At 43.3% G+C, this 23,090-nt stretch overlaps 1 protein-coding gene across 1 annotated transcript in view; it reads left to right on the forward strand.

Annotated features, from left to right (window-relative positions):
• The window catches only part of RYBP (RING1 and YY1 binding protein), a 69,927-nt gene extending 60,785 nt beyond the window's left edge, over nt 1–9,142 (forward strand). The window contains exons 3-5 of the mRNA XM_007984997.3: nt 4,419–4,595; nt 4,702–4,800; nt 5,118–9,142. Coding sequence (XP_007983188.1) covers nt 4,419–4,595; nt 4,702–4,800; nt 5,118–5,370 — 529 coding nt within the window. The 3' untranslated portion in view covers nt 5,371–9,142. The remainder of the gene's footprint in view (nt 1–4,418; nt 4,596–4,701; nt 4,801–5,117) is intronic.
• Nucleotides 9,143–23,090: the final 13,948 nt, after the last annotated feature.

A 23,090-nucleotide genomic window follows, 5' to 3' on the forward strand; every position in this document is an offset into this window, starting at 1 on the left:
GTACCCTCATCACCCTTTTCATCTCACATTGCCACCCCTGACACTCGCATGCCAGGCTACGCTCTTGAAAGGCATAATTGTAGAGTGTTTAAGTATACCTGAAGATAAGAGGAGTCCATGAAGAGTCCAGATGGAGCTGAACCTTGGATGAATTTCTTACTCTTTCTGCTCCTCAGTCTTCCTAATTTGTAAAATGGAGATGACAATTCCTCCTTGAGGGCATGTTGTGCTGACTCTGACTTCTTGATGTGCCTGTCCTGTGATAGCTTTGAAAAGGTTCTGCCTCTCTCCCATGTTAGGTACATTTGTAATGTTTAACCTGGAGAGCCTGGCACAGCATCCTAGGAGTGGAGTGTGGGAGTGTGCATAGCTTTCAGTGGAAATTGGACTTTCTCATTCTTCCGCTTGCCATGCAGCGAAGAGAGTATTAGCCTAGAAGTGGGGAAGGGGACAGATTGCAAGAGCCGCCAGAACATCTCTGACAACGTAGCATCTTTATATGGGAGGATTCAGCCTGGTGGCCCTTGTATTTTTCTGTTCATTCGCCTTCCAAAAGGCGAATTTCCCTACCTCATCCCCTGCTCCTCAACTCTAGGAGTACTGTGGCATCTGTTGGGAGAACTAGTTTGAAAAAGCAGTTACACTAGTTAAGATGATAAATGCTTACCTGTTGTTGAGGGATTTGGGTGGGGAAGGGGGACAAGTGATGGTTTAAGAGTTAGGTTGTCACTTAAGGACACATACAGGACATTTGGAACACAGCAGTACTTTTCAAACAACACAGGTGGTTTAGCACATGCCCCGTTTTTCTTGGTAATAACTAGATCCCAAATAGTCTTGCGTCCTTTTCATTTGTGAAATTTTGGTTTGTTGACCAACAGAGGGAGAAACACTTCACCATACTAGTCAAACATTTTATTAGGAACGAGTGAGACTTTCACCCACTTGTGCTTATATGTTGCATTTTAAGAGGACTTACGGCTGAAATTTACCTTTTGTACATACAGACTTCATCCTGTAGATACCAGATTGTGTTGCGTGCACTGAAGAATTCTGAGTGTGCATTTGCTGAACTGTTCAATGATATCAGTGGCAGAACCATTCAGAGGGCACCTTACCTGTTGTCTACAGTGTGCCAATAAATATTCCTGGCAGATGGGCTGTGTTTTAGGGAATGAGCCATTTTGGATAAGCATGATCTCTGGGTAGTGGAGACCTGCTTCTTTTAGGCATGCTATATTCATGCTATTAAGAGTAATTTGTGAGATGCAAGTAGATTTCCTTTTCTCTCTCGTTCATCACCTGCTCTCTTTTTTCCTATACTGTTAGTGCCTGCTACTCACCAAACCAGGCACTGCTTTTGATCTCCATGGTTCATTTAATCTCTTTTCTGATTTCTCATTTCCAAATTCTGCTCACGACCTCTACATTACCTCTGCCATGTTGCGTGCCTCCCTGGGAAGGGAGAGACCAACTGAGAGAACTTCCTCAGATTGTCATCTTTTCTAGTAAAAATGTCACTTTATCTTTACCTAGCATCCCTCTCATGTCTCAGTAGAAAGTGTCCCCATTCCTTTCCCTAGGCCTTTTGTTTGTGTTCTTTCTCTCCCTTTGACCGATGATTTAACCCCTCTGTCTTGCATGCCCTCCATCGTTCTCCCTTTTTGATTGTACAGCATCATCCATGACACTGTTTCCTACAGAAATCCTTCTCAGTTTGCTTAGGTAATGAGCAGAGCAATCCCTTACTTCAGCATCACAGTTCTGAGGTGAGGAAGAGCTCCTGTGCTCTTCCTCTGACAACCTTCAGGCTCTTAATTCTTGCCGCGCTGATCCCACATAGCCTGCTCTCCTAAAAGTCATCAGCGACCTCAATCTCCAAAGCTTGGGCCCTCTTCTCAGTTTGCATCTTACTTTGTCTTTCTCTGCGGTGTTCATTTATTCATCCAGTAGATAATTTTATTGAGTACCTAGCACTGCCTAATGCCATGATGACAAAGATGATTAAATGTGGTCTTTGCTATGGAGTAGTACACAGTTGATTGACAGGTACAGTGTAACGTGGTAAGTGACAACTTTTATAGGTTGTCCCGGAGTAAGGCAGGCTCCTCCGTCTCGGATTGGGTGGGCCTGGTGATTAGGCTGAGATTTCTCTGGGGCCAAGCACCCGGCTTACCTTTGCTTCTCGTGTTTAGGATAGTCTTAAATTGGTGTTCAGGTGTCCTCTCTTGTTCTTGGATCGGATTTCTCTGGCGTAAAGTACCCATATTGGCTTAATTGAAACTCTTCATCAGGGTGTAGTTTCTCATAGTTTGAATGGTTTATTCACATTATTAACTCTGGCTACATTATTTCATTTTAACACCTGAATATTGGTTAATGTATGGTAGTTTATTTTAGCACCAATTTAAACTGTAATCCCTGTAGACAGCTGATCTGTGTCCCCAGTGAGTGCATGTGCAATGTCTTGTAGTGGTCATTATTTTTTTAAGTATTAACACAATCATACTTCCTCTTTAAAAGGAGTAAAATGTGTTAGAATGACTACTGCTGCTGTTAGAATCTGTGAAAAAGGGAAAGTCACCTTTCACCTAGGGGGTCCTGTGTGTTTCTTGGAAGAGAGGGGCTTAGAGTAAGTACATGCCCCTTCTCCAGGGCACTTTCACATGTGTTTGAATCCCTTGTCACTTGTGATCCAGGCTCAGGTAATACAAGGTTTCGTGGTATGCCATCCCATGACCAAAACTTGTGTTGCTAGAGACTGGTGGTAAGCTTGCTCTGAGCTTGCTCCTTTTTTCACAGTGTTTTCTTGCAAAGTCATGACCAGTTCTGAAACACTCAGAATGTAACCAGTTCCTTCAATGCTCAGATTAACTGTGATACTGTCATGGCATGAGCATCTGTCCCCACCTCTCCTGTGGCCCCTGTCAGCTATATCATAGCCACTGCCCAAAAGGTGCTCCAGTCACCACACTTATGGCTTAGGGAGCCAGCATGTCATGTACCTAGTGGCTCTCATTTTGTTTCCTGGTAAAGAATAGCAAAATTGGCCAGGCGTAGTGGTTCACACCTGTATTACCCCAGCACTTTGGGAGGCGGAATCGGGTGGATCAGGAGTTCGAGACCAGCCTGGCCAACAGTTTGGTGAAACCCCGTCTTTACTAAAAATACAAAAATTAGCCAGGCATAGTGGCAGGCACGTGTATTCCAACCAAGCTACTCAGGAGGCTGAGTCAGGAGAAGCACTCGAACCTGGAAGGTGGAGGTTTTAGTGAGCCAAGATCGTGCCACTGCACTCCAGCCTGGGCAACAGAGTGAGACTCCACCTCAAAACAAAGAATAACAGCGTTAGGTAAGAATGCAGCAGCTTTGTTTTGGGTTTTGTTTTTAGGTTTTTGTTTTCTAATCCTCCACCACTGACTCTCCCATTGATGAGTCAGACTTGGTCTGTCCAGTTATTTTTCTCCAGTCCATTTCTCCATCCTGGGGAATTGGAGAGGGAGCTATTGGATCTAAAGGAGACTGTTACATTGTGGCAGCCAGTTGTTTTACTTTGTTAATGAACCATTTCTATATTTGTTTTCCATCTTAAACTTGGAAAGTTTATTATATTGTAAGTATCTATCTAGATGGGAATGTCTTGGAGAATTAATATTATGTAGAAATAAAGCATAGGCATTCCTCTCTCCCTGTCTCATTTAGGGCTGTGAATGGTCATGCATTGTGAAAGTGTTTGGCATCTCTTAGAATTTGTGAACAATAGTGCTAAGAGCCAGTGTCAGTTGGAGATTGGCACAGACATAATGGTTTGTGGCACAATGAATGTGTCACTTGTGTAAGATTTTTTTTACAGTGACTTTCAGTCTTCACTCCCTTGGGAGCTAGTATGAGCTATAGTTACCTTTATTGCTCTATATATGTTGTCTGTGCCAATCACAGAGCTGCAGGGGAGCAGAACAAGTTGGAATAATTAGATTGAGGAGTGAATGTCACACTTCTAATTTCATTCTCTTTTCAAGGGATTACTCGTGTCCATTTAATAAAATGAGATTAACCCTCTGCAGCAGGAGTATTTGAAAGCTGTCAGTCAGTATAATCTTGACGCCTTGAAAGAAGTAGTGTTCTCAGCACTCTTAGAAACACTGCCATGTTTTATTGGCTCAAAGACTATTTTACTGCACAGGGATGTGTATGTTAGTGTTATCACTTGTGAATGTATCATTTCCTTTGAAAAAGGAAAAGTTTAGTATCCATACTAAATCCATACAAAATCATGCAGAAATAACACGTACCATATAATTTAGTTTTGAATTGGCAGATATCAGTAATAAAATACCCAAGGAATTGTGAGACCAGATAAAAATGTTAAAAAAAAAATTATAAAGCAAATAGTGATATATATTTTTTGAACATTTTAGAAAACCTCGGATCAATTCTCAGCTGGTGGCACAGCAAGTGGCACAGCAGTATGCCACCCCACCACCCCCTAAAAAAGAGAAGAAGGAGAAAGTTGAAAAGCAGGACAAAGAGAAACCTGAGAAAGACAAGGAAATTAGTCCTAGTGTTACCAAGAAAAATACCAACAAGAAAACCAAGTAAGTTTCTGGTTAACAAAGTACAGGATATTACTTTGCAAGTGAATTCAAGATGTCTTCTAAATGCTTGTTTTTTGTTTGTTTGTTTTGTATCTCCCTCATTTAGACCAAAGTCTGACATTCTGAAAGATCCTCCTAGTGAAGCAAACAGCATACAGTCTGCAAATGCTACAACAAAGACCAGCGAAACAAATCACACCTCAAGGTACTCGAAAGCTAGAATGACATACTAAATTACCGCTCTGATTTACTTAATCGTAATCATGAACCTGGGGTGGTTTTGTGCCTTGGATTTGTAGTAGTTTTACAGTGGTCTCAAACTTTGCTGTCTGTGCTTGTTGGATTGATTATTGCTAAAGCTGAGCAGCACACTTTGTAGTCGGCTTTGGCATGTGCGGTAGGCAGTTCAGATTCATTGCCACAGTGTCTTGAAGTCTTGTGTGTATTGATGACATTCTGCCAGAAGCTGTTTTTGATCCATAACTTATTTAATTGGCTCTTCCCCTGTGGTGTTGCTTCTAGGCCCCGGCTGAAAAACGTGGACAGGAGCACTGCACAGCAGTTGGCAGTAACTGTGGGCAACGTCACCGTCATTATCACAGACTTTAAGGAAAAGACTCGCTCCTCATCGACATCCTCATCCACAGTGACCTCCAGTGCAGGGTCAGAACAGCAGAACCAGAGCAGCTCGGGGTCCGAGAGCACAGACAAGGGCTCCTCCCGTTCCTCCACGCCAAAGGGCGACATGTCAGCAGTCAATGATGAATCTTTCTGAAATTGCACATGGAATTGTGAAAACTATGAATCAGGGTATGAAATTCAAATCCTCCACCTGCCCATGCTGCTTGCATCCCTGGAGAATCTTCTGTGGACATCGACCTCTTAGTGATGCTGCCAGGATAATTTCTGCTTGCCATGGGCATCTGGCCACCAAGGAATTTCGCACCCTGACGATTACTCTTGACACTTTTATGTATTCCATTGTTTTATATGATTTTCCTAACAATCATTTATAATTGGATGTGCTCCTGAATCTACTTTTTATAAAAAAAAAAAAAAAAAATCTGCTGTGCACAATTTTCCATGTACATTACAACTGGTTTTTTGTTTTTGTTTTGTTGCGGGGGGAGGGTTGGGAGGGGGAGGGAACTTTTATTTATTGTGTTCACAAACTCCATCCTTTCAGCATATCCTTTTAAGTTTAGTTCTTTCTTCCAGTTATACTATGTACTATCAGTTTTGATATAACTATATATATATAAATATAAAATTATATATAAAGGGTTATTTGAAACCAATCCATGGCAACGCTGGTGCTTGATACACTGTGAAGTGAATACAACATTGAACAGTTACCGATCTGGGACAGTCCCTTCTATGAAAGTGCTGAAATTTAACTAAAATCAGTCTTACATGAAGTATGTTCCAATCCATGTGGGAACTTGACTCTCTCATCTGTCTAAAGAATACTGGACGATATAAAAATATATATTTTTTAAACAATGTGATCTCAAATTTAAAGACTGCTCCAGATAGCCTGCATTTGCAATGGAATAACTGACAAATCACAAGTGGTTTAGTTGGGGAGGGCTTTGATCATTCAGAAGTAACTAAACTAGCTCCAGAATGCCAAGTATTCGTGTAAATTATGGTTACATGTTATCATTTGCTGTTCTTACATAAGCACTCATGAAAATATGGTGTTCTGTAACTCGAATTCCATCCTCCATTTTCCAGACCTCTACTCATGTCTGAGGTAGATCTAGAAATTGTTTTAGTTTTAGGATTGAAGCAGTCTATAAACTGTATTTTTGGTCCATACAGGAAGCTGTCCCTTGTTTCTGCTTTCTACATGACATTGCAGTGGTGGTTTCTGTAATTAAAATTTGTTTGCCTCATGTCCCTTCGTCTCATAAACCTTCACTCTACCGATTCAGTTGTGAGCATTCTTTGTTTTTCCTTCTCAGAACCTACTATGATTTGTTTTACTGAACAAGAGGTTATCAACCACACATCTAGTCCTGACATGGAGCTTTTCAGTGTTTGGAGACGTTTCTCAATCTCCTGCTGTGGTAGGAACTCCAGTGGTGAACGGCTTGCGCGCCTGCAGCCAGAGTTGCAGGGAAAGCTCGTACTTACTGCGAGCAGCATGTAATCTTTTTTCTTCCTGGACGTAAAGATAGCTTGAATAAACTGTTCTATTTCATTCTCTTCACTCTTTTTACTGTCTTGCAAAAAAATAATAATAATAGTAATCAAAGACCACTAATACAATTCCACCTCTCCTTATTAAAATAATTTTTTAAATTTTTGTTTTACTGTTGTTTGGATGTGGGGTCTCTCTTCTATTTGACTTTTACATTTAGATACAGAGTTTGTAGTACTTCAGAGACATTTCAAGCATGAGAATTTGAGGTTACCTCTCTTTATTTGACGTTTAGGGACTCAGGAGGGCAGCCTAATTTGTAATGAAGCACCACATTTTGGTGTTAAAAACCTGGTTTGCTTAATAATAGAAGTAATTTCTGTCTGTGGAGGCAACAAATAAAAAAATTAACAGCTTGAATTGAGTAGCCAACAGGAAAGGTTCCTTTCACATTTACATTAAAACTATTCTGTAGTCACTAATGTACCATAATTTAAATTCTTTTCTCAAAGGTATAGATTATAAAGCAGTGCCATTTGTTGCTGTGGTCCTATTCTCAAATGCATGGACAATGTTCCCCCGTTTTTAAAATAATGCTTGTGTCTGGGATGCAAGCTACTCTTATCTTTTTAAATACATTTTTAAGGTATTTATTAATGAACCAAAGGAAATCAGATGCTTTATGTAGGCATCAGAATATATAATACATAGTGATTTGACTATGAATTTTCAATCCACATTTTAATATTAGTGGGATATTGCAAAGACATTCCTTCTAAAGTTTTAATATTCCTTTTATTAAGGGTCTCAGGGAGGGTAAATTAGTCAGCCATATTTATTTTCCAGAGGTTTAAGGAATTGCTGTTTTTAACTTTTTAAAAAAAAAAAAATGCCACCAAACTCCTGTAGGTTGCACTGCTTTTTGAACCAATAAGTGTTGGTATGCACTTTGTTCAGACACACTGTGTACTTTTTCAAAAACTAGTTTCATGTAAAGTGATTGGACCCCATAGATTAGTGGAAAAAGCTGATTAACCAGCTACTCATAGGCTGCTAATTCATTCATGCCAATGTTTTGGTTTTTCAGTTTTGCCTCCGTGATAAAGAATGGGGAGGAGTGAAGGAAGGGGAGGATTGCTTTAGAACAAGTGGCATGAAATTACCATCTTCATAGAAACCACAGCTAACAGTGGGAGTTATCTAAGCAATCAGATGTTATAGGGCCAGCCCTTTAGTTGCTGTGGTGTATTCTGTTGGGTAGTGAGGTAGTAGGTACTTTATAGACTCTTAATTTTGGAAATTGATGACATCCCTCAGGCATGTATTCTGGAAATGGAATTCCTGTAACTTCCTGTGTCTGCAGTTTGCCCTACAATTAGTAGGCAGCGCATAAAAACACTAGTGTAGATTATAAAGATATATATTAAAAGAGGACCAGAAATACTTGGTATTCAGTGGCACAGAAAGCAGGTTAAACAAAAAGCACAGTGTTATGCTTGCAAGTTTCCATTTGTTTTAATACCACGCAATCTTTTACACTGGTGCGTGTGCACGCACACAGAGCTTACCTGACTTTGCTCTGCTTGAGTCATGCAGTTAAAAAAAAAGACATCTTGACACCCACACAATATTCTAATCAAAACCTTTCAGTTTCAATCTGGATATTTAAAAACATTGGCAGAAGCTTCTGTGAGTTTAGTTCCACTAAGATGTTTCACCTGCCTTATCAAGACCATTCTCAGTCTACTTTTTTAAGCTACCGTATCTTAAATTATTGAAAATTTATTAATTGCTGAATATATAATAACCTTTGCTTGTATGTAACCGAAAATGGTTTAAGAGCCAACATTTAGAGTATGACAATGGAGCTGAACAGTTTTTAATGCGCAAGCAGTTCTGTTCTTGTGTATGACTTGTAACCTTAATTTACTGTGTAAAGATGGTTACATTATTTCCTTAGCTTTGTTTGTTGGAGACAAATAGAGAATGCTTGTTAAGTATGTCAAAACAATCTTATCTTGTGAATTTTTGTTAATGTATTATACGAGCTATATTTTTCATTTGCCCAGAAAGACAGCTTGTATAACGCTTTTGGAAGTTTCTGCTCTGTAATGTCTTTAGAGCTGACAGTCTGTTAGGTTTGTTTTTTTTCTTCATGCTAAAGTGTCAGTTGGTGGTTTTGTGAACTGGTCAAAAATTCACAGGTCTTAAATGTTTTGGGGGAAATTTATATTGGACACTGCTCTTTGTCTAGCAAATAAAAGATGTTAATATATTCCTGTTACTGGCATGTGCACGACTATGTTATTAGAAGCCACTTTATCATTTTCCTGCTTTAAATAGAAATGTCTATTTATGAATTCTGCTTGTAGTTTTTTCACAAATAAAATAGTAAAATTTACATTGGAAATCTCTATTTTTGTGTGTATAGATTTTAGCCTTTAGAATAATAATTTTTAACCTGTGGAATATTTCCAATGTGAATAGGGAGCTCACTTTGTATTTTAGAACTTGTTTATCAGAAGCTGAAGTAGCTGGGTGCTTAAGTACATGCCTCAACGATGCAAAAGAAGACATAATTGAGCAAAAGAATCACCAAAATTTGGAAGAAAATGGACTGCCTCCTAAGTGTAACCTTTGAGATAAATCGCAATGAGGAAATGGGATTTAAGGAAAGAAAATGGAGATAATGCTAAAAATTGCTAATTGAGGACTGAAAATCCTCAGAAGACAACCCCTGTCTCTGGCCAACTGGAGTTTAGGTCAACTCTGTCTCAGAGATGTGAATAAAGAGTGTTACTAACCTAAAAGCCACACAAGCTCACTTACTGCCCCATGCTAGGGAGACTCCTGCCTGCTGCTGCAGGTGCTGAGGCACACCAGTCTGTAACCTTCCAAAGAATTAAGAAACCGCTTAAAACACGTCAAGATCCATCCCCGATTATTTTGTCCTGGGTCTGCACCTGAACTAGCGCTGGAAGGAAAAGAGTGTAGATAGCGCAGGATGTTGAGCTGAAAATGGGTCTGTTTTGATAATACAGCAAGTTCTGTTCTTCGTCCTCATTTTTTAGTACTGAACATGACCCAAGTTTGGCCCCTCAAAAGTCTTGGAAAGGATCTGGAAGGGTTGAAGGACAGGGATTGGATGGGGTCTCTGATGTTTCCCATAGGCCATTTTGGATACAGACGTGCAATCTGCTAACCCCATGCCCCTCTGCTTGCTTTTGTGCCTGAGTTGTTCTCTGTGAGGGCCCCCACTGCTGGTGGCACTGGTACCACCCTTTGGAGGAGGATGGGAATTGTCTCCCTTACTAGGTGTGGGCCAAAGCAAGCACTTGGCCTTTACAGGGGAGGCACAAGGAAGAGTCATTTCTTACCAGTTGTGTGGACGGAAACGGAGGCAAAAAGGTTTTCTCTAGTCCTCAGCCAAACTCTAGTGTTAACACCAAGTGCCCAGACCCCGTATTGAGAAATCCCATGGCTAGAGTGTGACAGGATCATGGAAGCAGCTCTTGCTCAATTATTCTTGATCAAGGGTGGAGTGGCGACTTCAGCTAGCAAGGGCCCAGGCTTGTGCTCTCTGATTTCATAGCCATGCAATGTGGAAATGGAAACCAGCCAGACTCCACCTTGGGCAGTGAAGAGAACGTAAGGGACGTCCACGCCCCTGACCTCCCAGCGGTTCTGGAAGGCCACTCCTAACCTTCAAACCATAGCAAGGAAGGTTAGAGCAATCTTTGTGTTAGGATCAAAACTCCTGAGAAAGTTGTTTGCTAACCAATGAAGGAAGCCCACGGCCTGTCTTTAGGGCTTCTGTCAGGAAAGTATAATGGACGTAGACAACTAGATACGGCAGGAGGCTCTGATTTTCCGAGACGGGATCCTAGGATGTGTCTGGAAGCCTGGGGAGTGAAGGTAGATATGCAGGTGTGATGTTCTGCCTGATAGTGCCTCTCTCCAGGCATTAACTACAAGGCTGGATGGGGGCTCACTACAAGACATCCAGTCCCTAAGCATTGATACAGTCCCAATTGTGCATCAGTGCAGTGCTGGTTATAACAGGGAAGAATTTGTGGAGGGGAGAGCACAGGCTGAAATTGGCCCATTTCTACACGTGCTCTTGACCTAGACCTGGAGTAAGTGACACTGACCCCAACTGTCCCCCTACCCACCTCCAGCTTGTGCCAGACATCACTAATCAGTCACAGCACTTCTTTCCAGCTGAATCCAGACTCAGAATCCTCATTAGAGCTCATTGTTAGCACGTCTTCCTGAAGTGCAACCCATTTGCCAGTCCTTCCCTGGACGGAACCCACCCCAAAGAACTGGGAAACCCTTCAAGGCAGTTTTTAATGAACGCTTCAGTTGTGGAACTGCATGAATCCAAGAAGGCCAGCTGAAAGGCTTGGAGGAGTCAGGAAGGAAGAAAACTAAATATCCAGCACCCAACTCTTCAAAGAGTTCAACTTCCTGTTGAAAACAGGGACAGACCAGGGGATTCTTAGGGAGGCCAGTATTGAGCACTGTAACTTTAAATGCAGCCCTGAACCCCAGACCTGAAGGCCTGCCAGTGTCTTACCCTACAGGCCAGACCAGGAGCTACTTGCCCAAGTTGTCCCACTGGTTCTGTCAACCCGGGACTCTCAAATAGCAGAGTAGAACATCACACGGATATGATTCCTGGAAACCACAGAACTAGGCGAGACTCCTACCTCTGACTGCCTGGGTGTCCTTGGGCAAGTCAGCCGACTGGGCCATTTCCCTCAGTTCTCAAATAGGGATTAGAGGTGTATGCGCTCCTGCTGTGTTCTCTGCTGCAAGGAATCATGGCGCAGTGCCCCCAGAGGTGGGTTGTGTGTTACCATGTTTTTAATAACGGGGAGCAAAAACTTTTTCTGAACTTTCGCTCTGATGCTTCACTGATGACATCGGAAACGAAGAGAATTTGTTTTGTGATTTATTGTGTTTTCAAGTTTTAATTCATGAATTTTCCTGTACTAAAAGAGCAAAGTTGGTTAAAGCCTGCATGTAAATAAAGTCCAGTGGGATTTCTGACACCTGCTTGATGTTTCTATGTCTACAAACAGTGTTGTAATGGATACGACCTTTCATCATTAAACATTCGATTTTTAAAAAGTGACGTTTACTGTCCTGTTGTTATTGAAAAGGTAAAAGTTGAAAGTTGATGGGAGAAGTAGAGACATGCATGGTACCTGCCGTGATCACACAGTAGAAGCTTACTAAGCATTAATTCCTGGGTTGTGCATAAATAAATGTGTACGTACATACATGTATATCTTCTTGAGAATGGGATTTTTTCTCATTGGTGCATAAATGCCGCAGGCTTTTTGCACAGAGAAGTTTGAGCTACAGACCCCTAGATCTGCCACAAATACACTCATGGAGTGAATTCTAGATGAGAATCATTTTTTCCAGCCTGAGTAATTCAACCATCACAGCAGCCTCAGAATGAGGAGCGCTCGGTGTCTGGGAGCCAGGCAGATTTATAAATTGTATTCATTGCCTCTTCACATTAAAAGGAATTTGTACCCGTTTGGAGAAGTCTCCAATAAAGTTATCTTATTGGTTGGAATTAGAGCAATCTAGAAAATGTGTGAATTCAAGGCATTCCCAAGAGGCAAAAACCTCTAATAAATTATACTGTGAAGTTTCAAGCAACTCCTGCTTGTAGAAATCATCCTGACAATGCACACGAAGGCAGCAAACAAATAGGGGAATAAGAGGGAGAATTACAAGTGGCTTCCATCCATCTTAGAACAATCGGCGGCCTCCGGCGCTGTTAATGCTGTTAATCGTGTCGTGTCGTGGTGTCGCATGTGGCCTGTGCTGGCCGGCAAGATGGGGACCACTTTGGTGGGCTGCTGAGCAGAGGCAGGAATGCCAACACCCCGGCTGGGCTCACCCCTCTTCTGCAGAGGTTGATAAATCCCGAGTGGGAGCTTAGGCCCAGTTGAGACTGAGTGAACTGGAAATGGAGACACACGTGAGTAGAAGTGGTGGGAACAACAGTTCACTCTACAACCTTTGTTTATGTTCCCAGCCCTCTGACAGTTATTCATTAGTGGTTTGTTTTTTGCTTTTTTGTTTTTCTTTTTTTGTGTGATGGAGTTTTGCTCTTGCTGCCCAGGCTGGAGTGCCATGGTGCAATCTTGGCTCAGTGCAACCTCCACCTCTGGGATGCAAGGGATTCTCCTGCCTCAGCCCTCCGAGTGGCTGGGATTAAAGGTATGTGCCACCACACCCAGCTAATTTTTTGGATTTAGTAGAGACAGGGTTTCACCATGTTGGGCAGGCTGGTCTCAAACTCCTGACCTCAAGTGATCCTCCCGCCTCAGCCTCCCAAAGTGCTGGGATTACAGGCGTGAGCCACCATGCCTGGTCAGTTATTCATTAGTTCTATGCAACATGGATTGGTATCATCATTGCAAAACTTACTGAAATAGAAAGAATGGCACATTTTATTGCTACTGTTTTAATGCCTTATGTAAACACGTTTAATCTTCACAGTGACTCTATTGAATATAGCAGGGGTTGGCAACTACAGCCCATGGGCCTAATCCATCCCAATACCTGTCTTTGCACAGCCCTCAAGCTAAGAATTACTTTTACATTTTTTTAATGGTTGAAAAAAATATTTAAAGAATAATAATTTAGGCTGGATGCAGTGGTTCATACCTGTAATGTCAACACTTTGGGAGGCTGAGACAGGTGGATCTCTTGAGGTCAGGAGTTCAAGACCAGCCTGGCCAACATGGTGAAACCCCATCCCTACTAAAAAAACAAAAAATTAGCTGGGCATGGTGGCGTGCACCTGTAATCCCAACTACTCAGGAGGCAGAGGCAGGCGAATCAGTTGAACCCAGGAGGCAGACGTTGCAGTGAGCCAAGATCATGCCATTGCACTCCAGCCTGGAAGCAGAGCGAGACTCCATCTCAAAAAATAAATAAAATAAATAATCTTAATGATTATTAAATGATTTTTGAAGAATAATTGTGATGTGAAAATTATATGAAATTCAAATTTTAGTGTCTGTAAATAAAGTTTTATTGGAACACAGCACAATTATTCATTTATGTATTGTCTATGACTGGCTGTTTTCCCCACCACGACAGCAGAGTGGAGTCATTGCAACAGAGACTGTGTGGCCCAGAGCCTAAAATATTTACACTCTGGCCCTTTCTAGAAAAAGTGTGCTAACCTCTGCAATACCATCTTAGTCACGTTCTGTGAGGTAAGCACTGATACGGCCCTCCATGTCTGGAGACTCAGTAAGAACTCAATAAATAATTGTGGAAGGCAGGAATCCTAACTCCCTGCTTTACAAATGAGGATGCTTGGGCACAGGAAGGTTACCCAGCTAGTGAGTGGGGGAGTCAAGGTTTGAATCAAGGCTGTCTAATGTAGAGCCCTGGCTTTTAGTTTTCAAGAGACTGAATGCACAGCTTGCCCCAAAGCGTGTTCCTTGAAACATCAAGTAGGCCAGATGCCTAGCTTTGGCCAAATGTGTTTGGCAATGACTGTTTGACATAGATGCCTTCTTGAAGTTTCACAGTGATCATTAGCGTATCAAAGGCTCTGAGAAGTGCTGCAGGAAAGAGACCCATTTAACTTTCTTTACTATGGTGTTTTAAAAACTTTAAAAAATTTGACCTACCTTCCACCAACTTATACAGCTTGGGTGAAAGCTTAAGTGAACAGAGCGAGGGACTTGCAGGTAAGACATACTGGGTACAAATTGCATCTGTGACCTTGAGCGCATCATTAAACCTCTATGAACCTTCATTTCTTTCTCTGTAGAACGGTAAGACAGGTGTAAGGATTTAGTGAGCTGATGAGGTCCTGGCTCCTGGTAGATGCCCAGAAAATGACAGTTCCCTCCTCCACTTGGGTACTAACTCCGATGTCCTGCAACCTGCTATTTCCCACCGTAGGGGCCACATTGGGAACCACTGTAGCTTTGCAAAGTGACAGCTCATTTCACGTTCAGTTCAGGTGCCTAGTGGTTACAGATAGGACCATTCAGAGCCATCAAATGCAATCCCAACTGCAGAAGAGGGAAGGTTCTGGCATCGTAACTGCAGACCGGAAAATGCTCCCGGAGCATCTGCACGCCAACAGCATGGCCCGGCCCAGCACCGTGGCAGGGAGCCGCACTCCCCGCCTTGTGGGTTTCTCGTCCATCATTTTCTGGGAGAGATCTAACAGTGTACTCTGGCTGTCAGTAGCGCTCTTGAATCCGCTCTCATCTTAGTCACACTCCTGCTTAAGTGAGTCGTTCTTGACTCCCTGGACACCAGAAGCCTTTCTTCCTGACAGCAGGTGAGAGGCTGGCAGCCTCTTGACGTGACCATTCACTTCAGTGCTTTCGAAAATCCCCGGCTGCCCCGCGACCCAGACATCTGAAGATTTTGCTTAATAGACTCTGCTGCCAGAAGGTGTGTTGGGACTTGGCGAGCCCAGCCTTGGACTTACTCTGCCTGAGCCAGGGTAATTCCCTCATCAGTGCCTACGCTTGCCTTCCTGGAAAAGGCTGGCCCTCCCCAGGGGGAGAGAGGGAAGGTGGCACACCACCTGGCACGCAGCAGGAGCTCAGCAGATGATCTCACTACCCAAATTATGGAGTTTGGTGAAATGCAAATTCAACATGTATTCTAAGAACAAAAGGGAAGAACTCAGAAATTTCCTGTTCTTAGTATATTCTTCTGCCCTGATGGCACTTTGGCTGGAAAGTTTGAAAAAGCCTGCTACCTTTCTACCTCTCACCCCACAGAGTGCCTAGTTTGGGGAGGGTTGGAAGGAGGGGGAGGTATGTATTTGACAAAGTATGAGTTCCCAGGCCCTCCCATGAGCAGGTGTTTTTGTTTGTTTGTTCCAGATTCCATGTGCATTTGCTAGTCTCTGGCAGTTGGCAGATCGAGCCAGCGGCTGTCTCTCACACATACTCCTAAAGGCCTCTCAAAAGCATGAAAATCAATCATCCTAGCACCCCAAAAAGCCAATGGAAGACCAGCATTGACTCTGCTGTCGTTTTTCTTGTGTTTTGTTTTTGAGACAGAGTTTCGTTCTTGTTGCCTAGGTTGGAGTGCAATGGTACGATCTTGGCTTACTGCAACCTCTACCTCCGGCTTCAAATGATTCTCCTGCCTCAGCCTCCCGAGTAGCTGGGATTACAGCTGTGAGCCATCACGCCCGGCTAATTTTTTGTATTTTTAGTAGAGACAGGGTTTCACCATGTTGGCCAAGCTGGTCTCGAACTCCTGACCTCAGGTGATCTACCTGCCTCGGCCTCCCAAAATGCTGCGATTACAGGCATGAGCCACCGCGCCCAGCCTCTGCTGCTATTTGGATCAAAGGACACAGTTGCAAGACAGTGACCTAGTCAATACCCTCACCCCCTTCTCCAGCTCCTCCCTGTCCTACCTCACCGTCCTCTTGGGGAACAGGTGCTCCCATTCCAGGGCCACCCATCCTGCTGGGAGTTTGTATCCTAAGCAGCAGCAGGCCCTTCGGGAGGAGGGGAGCCAAGATGGCAGTCAGCCTTCCACTGTCGCTTTGAAAGGTGTAACATTTTATTCCCTGAGTTTTGTATGCCTCTGCTTGGCTGCTTTTCTCTTAGTGCACAGCCACACTGAAAAGCAGGTTTGTCTGACGAGAAGGGCTTGTAGTGAATATAAAAGCAATGACATCTCTCAATTACTACATGGTAGAGAATTTAAATTGCTTCTCAATCTCCTTTCTTCCCTTTCTTTCTTTTTTTTTTTTCTTTTTGAGACGAAGTCTAGCTCTTGTCACCCAGGCTGGAGTGCAATGACATGATCTCAGCTCACTGCAACTTCCGCCTCCCAGGTTCAAGCAATTCTCCTGCCTCAGCCTCCTGAGTAGCTGGGATTACAGGTGCCTGCCACCACGCCCGGCTAATTTTTGTATTTTTAGTAGAGATGGGGTTTCACCACGTTGGCCAGGCCAGTCTCAAACCCCTGACCTGAGGCAATCCCCCTGCCTCGGACTCCCAAAGTGCTGGGATTACAGGTGTGAGCTACCATGCCTGGTCTTTTCTTCCCTTCCTTTTTCATAATGGAATCCCAGTGATTAGCCGGGCTGATTGCCTTCTGGGATGAAGACAGCAGTTCCCAGCCTCCCTTGTAGCTAAGCATGGCCATGTGACCATTTCTAGCCAATGCGAAGCAAGCTGAAGTGCCATGTGTCTCTTCTGGGAAGTGTTCTCAAATGATGGGAGTGGAAGTGGAGAGACAAGCATCCTCTAGCTTTCCAGCTTGGAACTTGAATGTGATGCCTGGAACTCTATCAGTGATCTTAGACCATAAGGGGAACATTAAGGATGGAAGCCACATATTAAGTATGGCAAGAGCTGAACGACAGAAGCCTGGATCCCAGGTGAACCACGAAGTTGCTGTTCCAGGTTGGCCTTCTCTAGCATTTGACCTCCTACAGATGACATAAACTAACTTTTCTTTTATTTAAGCCACTATTACTTTTGAGTTTTCTTTCTGTTATATGTAGATGAAGTTGGTATTAACTGATTTTCAAAATTTCTAGTAAAACTGATGCTCCCCTTCCCCCAGAAAAAATAGGCCACATTTCTCCTGAAGCCTCCTGTAGCCCTGGGTTTGAGTAGCTTGGAACTATGGACAATGCAAGGGTTTAAGGTTAGTGGATTTGGGGTCCAAATCCACCTGTCACTTAATAACTAGATGACCTTGAGGATTTTTCCTATACAACCAGGTCATATTAATACCTTTTTTCATAGGGCTGCTGTGTTTAATCCAATATGTATTTCTTGACTGCCTGCTTTGTACTAATTACCATATTGATCCAGAGCTGAATAATAGAGTCCCTGTCTTCTAGCGGAAACTGTCTTAAGTGCTAAGTTAGGTTTCAGCTAGCCGAGTTAGTCTCCACTGCTGGGAGTTTTTGAAGATGAGACTGAAGTTAGGTCTTAAATGAAGGATTCATGAATGGCCTCAGAGGGTCTGTGACACAAGTTCCTTCTTGAAAATTTTCACAAAAATATGTGTGTGTGTGTGTGTGTGTGTGTGTGATGGCAAATGTGCATTTTTATTGGAGGCAGGGTTTGTAATTTTTTTTTTTAAAGACAGAGTCTCTCTCTGTTGCCCAGGCTGGAGTGCAATGGTGTGACCTCTGCCTCCTGGGTTCAAACGATTCTCCTGCCTCAGCCTCCCAAGTAACTGGGATTACAGATGCCTGCCCCCATGCCTTGCTAATTTTTGTATTTTTAGTGGAGACGGGGTTTCACCATGTTGGCCAGGCTGGTCTCACACTTCTGACTTCAAGTGATCTGCCTGCCTTGGCCTCCCAGTGCTGGAATTACAGACGTGAGCCACCGTGCCTGACCAGGTTTATAATTTTTATTAGAGTCTAGAATGCTTCCATGGTCTTAAGTGGAAGTGCTACTGCGAGCTAAAAAGGATCCAGATCATCTTGGTATGGCTCTCACTTCTCTTCTGCTAAATGGCTTCTTCCTTGAAAAAGAATCTGTATAATGCAGAGAATGTGAGGGTCACATAAGTTAATGGGGCACTGTTGGGCTGCTTCGAATGGAAGATATGCCCACCAGAATCAATCAGCTGAGGCTGTGTTTTGCTACTGTAACAAATGACCTCAAATCTCCAAGGCTAACAATAAAGGCTTGTTTCTCACACATACCAGTGTATCTGTGCATTACTCTGGAACCCAGGCTGATGGAGCAGCCTCTCTCTGGGATATTATTGTCAACCTTGAGGCAGAGGGATAGCAAACCATACACTGGCTCTTCAACCTCTGTTTAGAGGTGACACGCATCACTTTTGCTCACATTTTACTAGTCTAAGAAGTACATGATCACTCCTGACCACAGAAGACTGGGATGTATAATCATCCCACGAGGAGGGTGCCAGAGGGAGAGGAAACACACGTTCTGAGCATTAATCGATCTACCACACGATTTTATTGGGATACAAGAAAACAAACAGAAATTGATCAAAAACGAGCAGGAATTAAACTGAACCCAGCTTCCTCAATTTCACTCTACTCAACCCTCTGCAGCCAAGGAGACACGCTCAACAGAAAAACCTGGTTTTCCATTCTTGCCACATTGTTAAAATTGGAAGAAAAGCAAAACCAGGTAGAGGCACTTGGACTCTGGGAGTCTTTGTGATGGGCAAAAGAGAAGACTAGTAAAATGGGTGTGTTTAACAAATGTCTGCAATTAACCAAACTTGGGGCCTGCCTCTTTATGCCCCCAGTACTGGCCTTTATATCAGGATGATTTTAACACATAGTTCATGCTCCCTGGATGTACCTTGCTTAACATACTCATAATTTAGGGAATTTCCTAGATCTACACAGCATGCTAAGTGTAATGGATTGGATTGTGTCCTTGCCACCCCAGCTACCACCACCAAATTCATATGTTGAGGCCCTAACCCTGTATTTGGAGACAGAGCCTTTAAAGAAGTGATCAAGGTTAAATGAAGTTACAAGGGCAGGGCCCTAACCTAATAGGACTGGCGTCCTTGTAAGAAGAGGAAGAGACACAGAGGAATGGCCATGTGAGGACACAGCACAAAGTCAATGATCTGAAAGCCAGGGAGAGAGGCCTCAGGAGGGACCAGCCCTGCTGGCACGTTGATCTTAGACGATCAGCCTCCAGAACAGTGAGAAATAAATGTCTGTTGTTTAAGCCACCTAGTCTTTGGTATTTTGTTATGACAGCCCAAGCATCGCAATACATTAAGAAAAACATGCCGGGTGCAGTGGCTCACACCTGTAATCTCAATACTTTGGGAGGCTGAGGTGGGAATACTGCTTGAACCGAGCCTGAACAACATCGTGGGACCCCCATCTCTGCAAAAAAAATTTAAAAATTAGTCACGCATGGTGCAGTGCACATGTAGTCCCAGCTACTCGGGAGGCTGAGGTGGGAGGATCATTTGAGCCCAGGGGGTAGAGGCTGAAGTGAGCTGAGATTGTGCCACTGTACTCCAGCCTGGGTAACAGCGAGACCCTGTCTCAAAACAAAAGAAAGAAAGAAAAAGGAAAATAGCAGCCCCAATCCTCAGCCCTACCCTCTTCCCTTCTCCCCTTCTTCAGAGGAAACATTTTCTGTTGTGTATCATTATTTCTTTGGTACTTCTTTCCACATCTCTTAAGAATCATGCCTAGAGCTCCTTGCTGTGTTTTCCATCTTAAGTGTTTTCTCTTGACTTTCCACTATGGAAGATGAGATTTTAGCCCTTATTCCTTCTGCCCATCCTCATCCCATGTAAGCAGACTTTTCTCTCACTCCCTGCCCAACTCGCAATATTATTATACTGTATTTGGCTAAATCAATATTCACTATTTCTATTGTTTTGGCTTTATTAATGTGCATCATCACAGTGGTGTTTTATGGTAAAACTATGATATTAAGGTAAAACCTTTCCTACACAATTTTTTGTTTTCCTAGAGTTTATGATTTTTTTTGTTTGTTTCTTTATCATCAATTCTACCACAAACATGGGCAGGGTGAGTTGGAGTCCTGGTTGGATGTAGCATTTCACACAGATGTTTTAATCCAAGGGTTTATAAATGAAGGGGCTGTTGAGAGAGGTGTGGATGAGGATGGAGAGGCACCCCAGGACTTCAGCAACAGTAGGATGCTGTTGACAGTGCCAGGCCTGAAGGGCAAGGGAAGGAAATATTGTTCCTGGAGCTTAGGAGATTGAGCTGTGGAGGGGAAGCCTGTAGGAGCTGTGTTTGGGGAGGGATGACATAGTCACTGCTGAAATGGTGGTTTATCAGTCTGCTCCCATACTGCTGTAAGGACCTACCTGAGATTGGGTAATTTATAAGGAAAAGAGTTTTAATTGGCTCTCAGTTCTGCATGCTGTACAGGAAGCATGACTGGGGAGACCTCAGGAAACTTACAATCATGGCGGAAGGTGAAGAGGAAGGAGGCACATCTCACCATGGCGGAGCAGGAGGAAGAGAATGAAGGAGGAGGTGCTACACACCTTTAAACAACCAGTTCTCATAAGAACTCACACACTGTCACAAGAATAGCAAGGGGGATGTCCACCCCGACGATCCAGTTACCTCCCATTAGGCCCCTCCTCCAACATTCGAGATTGCAATTTGACATGAGATTTGGGTGGGGACACAAATCCAAACCTTACCAGGTAGCATCAAAGCAGTCAGGGAGAGGCGTGGAATACACTTGGCCTCTCTCTTTTCTTCTGCTCCCATGTCTTCCCAGTGCCTCCCATTAGCCAAACTCAATCAGAACCCAGGTGAGGGAGCCAGGAGTTTCAATCCACAGAGACAGCCTCCTGAAGGCTGCCGGCCAAAGAAAGGCAGAAAGAGGTGGGCCATGGTGGAGACTCCTAGCACATTCATCCAGTAGTCTCATTTCTTCTCAGCAGATTCACAGGCTTCAGGTATTATAGCAGTTTCAGCTTTTGGAGACATGTCTCTCAGAGCAGAGCCTCCTGACCTGCTCCATCCAGGCTGGGGGGCCCTGCTCTCACAGCGGGATCTCCTTGATGGTCATCCTGGGACTCCCTTCCTTCTCTTCAGTGTTGTATATCCTAATTCCTGCAGGCTTTGTCTTTCTCCTTCTTTGCTTACTCCCTCATTTTGGTGGAGCTCATCGTGCAGTAGCTTCCTGAGAAAGGATGTGTGTGTGGGAGGTACATTCTTTGAGACCTTTCAAGATTAATAATGTCTTTATTCTTCCTTTACGTTTGACTGATAGCTTGACTGGCATAATCTCCCAGGAGGAAGTGGTTTTCCTTCCTCACAGCTGGTGACACTGATGAGAAAATCAAAGCCCTCTGATTCCTGATTCTTTAAGTTTCTCTCTGGAAACTTAAAGAATCTTCTCTGCGTCTTCAGTATACTGAGGTTTCGTGACTATGCTCTTTGGTGTGGGTCTCTTTTCACCACTGTGCCAAATGCCCAATGGGCCCTTTCAGTCCTTCAGTGTTGGGAAATTTCCTTGAAATATTTCACTAATGACTTTCTTCTCTTCATTTTTTTTCTGTTTTCTTCCTAGACCTCCAGCTATTCAGGTATTGGATCTTCTCTAATTTTCTTGCAATTTCTGTCTTGTGTTGTCTTGCGTATCTCTTTATGCTTTTGTTCTTCTTGGAAGGGGAATTCCTCATGTTATGCGGGGGTTGCATTGTGCCTCTCCAGAAGATGTTGAAGTCCTAACCCCCATTGCCTGTGAATGTGACCTTATTTGAAAATAGGGTCTTTGCAGATGATCAGGTTAAGATGAGATCATTATTAGGGCAGGTCCCTAATCCAATATGACTGTATCCTTATACAAAGGGAAAATTTGGATATAGAGACAAACACACACACAGGGAGAACACCATATAAAGACAGATCTGGCAATAAATCTACAAGCCAGTGAATGCCCAAGAGTGCCAGCAACCCACCAGGAACTAAGAGAGGGGCAGGGCACAGATGGGCTCTCATAGCCCCAGGAGGAACCAACACTGCCGATTTTCACTTCTGGGCTTCAGAAAAGTGAGATGATACATTTCTGTTGTTTAAACCACGCATTTGTGGTGCCTTGTATTAAGCTTAGCCTCTACATTAGCCCAAAGCTGCCTCCTTACATATTTCAAGTTCAACCTAGAGGTTTCTCTGTACACAGTGAACGGTAACCCAACTGGATGTGGAAACAGACTGTAACCTACTCTTGTACCAATCACAGAGTTTTGGCCAATCACAGGCTGCCAGCTGTTCAAACCATGTTCAAATAAGGCAAACACCCAGGTGTAGCCAGTTCAGCTGTTTCTGTGCCTCACTTCCATTTCCTGTACCTCACTTTCCTTTTTCTCTCCATAAATATTACCCTACCATGTGGCAGCCCCAGAGTCTCTCTGAACATGTTCTGGTTCAAGGAGCTGCCCAATTGTCAAATTGTTCTTTATGCAATTAAACTCCATTAAATTTAATTTACCTAAAGTTTCTCTTTTCACATGTGTTATGGCAGCCCTAACAAACTAATATACTCCATTGTTGCCTCTAGTTCTTACTATTAAGTTCTTCATTTCTTCCATCATGTTTCAAATTTCCAAGAGCCATTCATTTGTACATATCCTTTTGGTCACCTCTACTTCTCTCTCTCTCTTTCTCTCTTTGTTTTTTTTTTTTTAAATTAGAGATGGAGTTTTACCATATTGGCCAGGCTGGTCTCGATCTCCTGACCTCAAGTGATCCACCCGCCTTGGCCTCCCAAAGTGCTGGGATTACAGGGGTGAGCCACCGCTCCCGGCCCTGTTACATCCTCTTCTTATTTCATGCCTGCAATATA

This window comes from Chlorocebus sabaeus, chromosome 22, assembly GCF_047675955.1.
Source record: "Chlorocebus sabaeus isolate Y175 chromosome 22, mChlSab1.0.hap1, whole genome shotgun sequence".
NCBI lineage: Eukaryota > Metazoa > Chordata > Mammalia > Primates > Cercopithecidae > Chlorocebus > Chlorocebus sabaeus.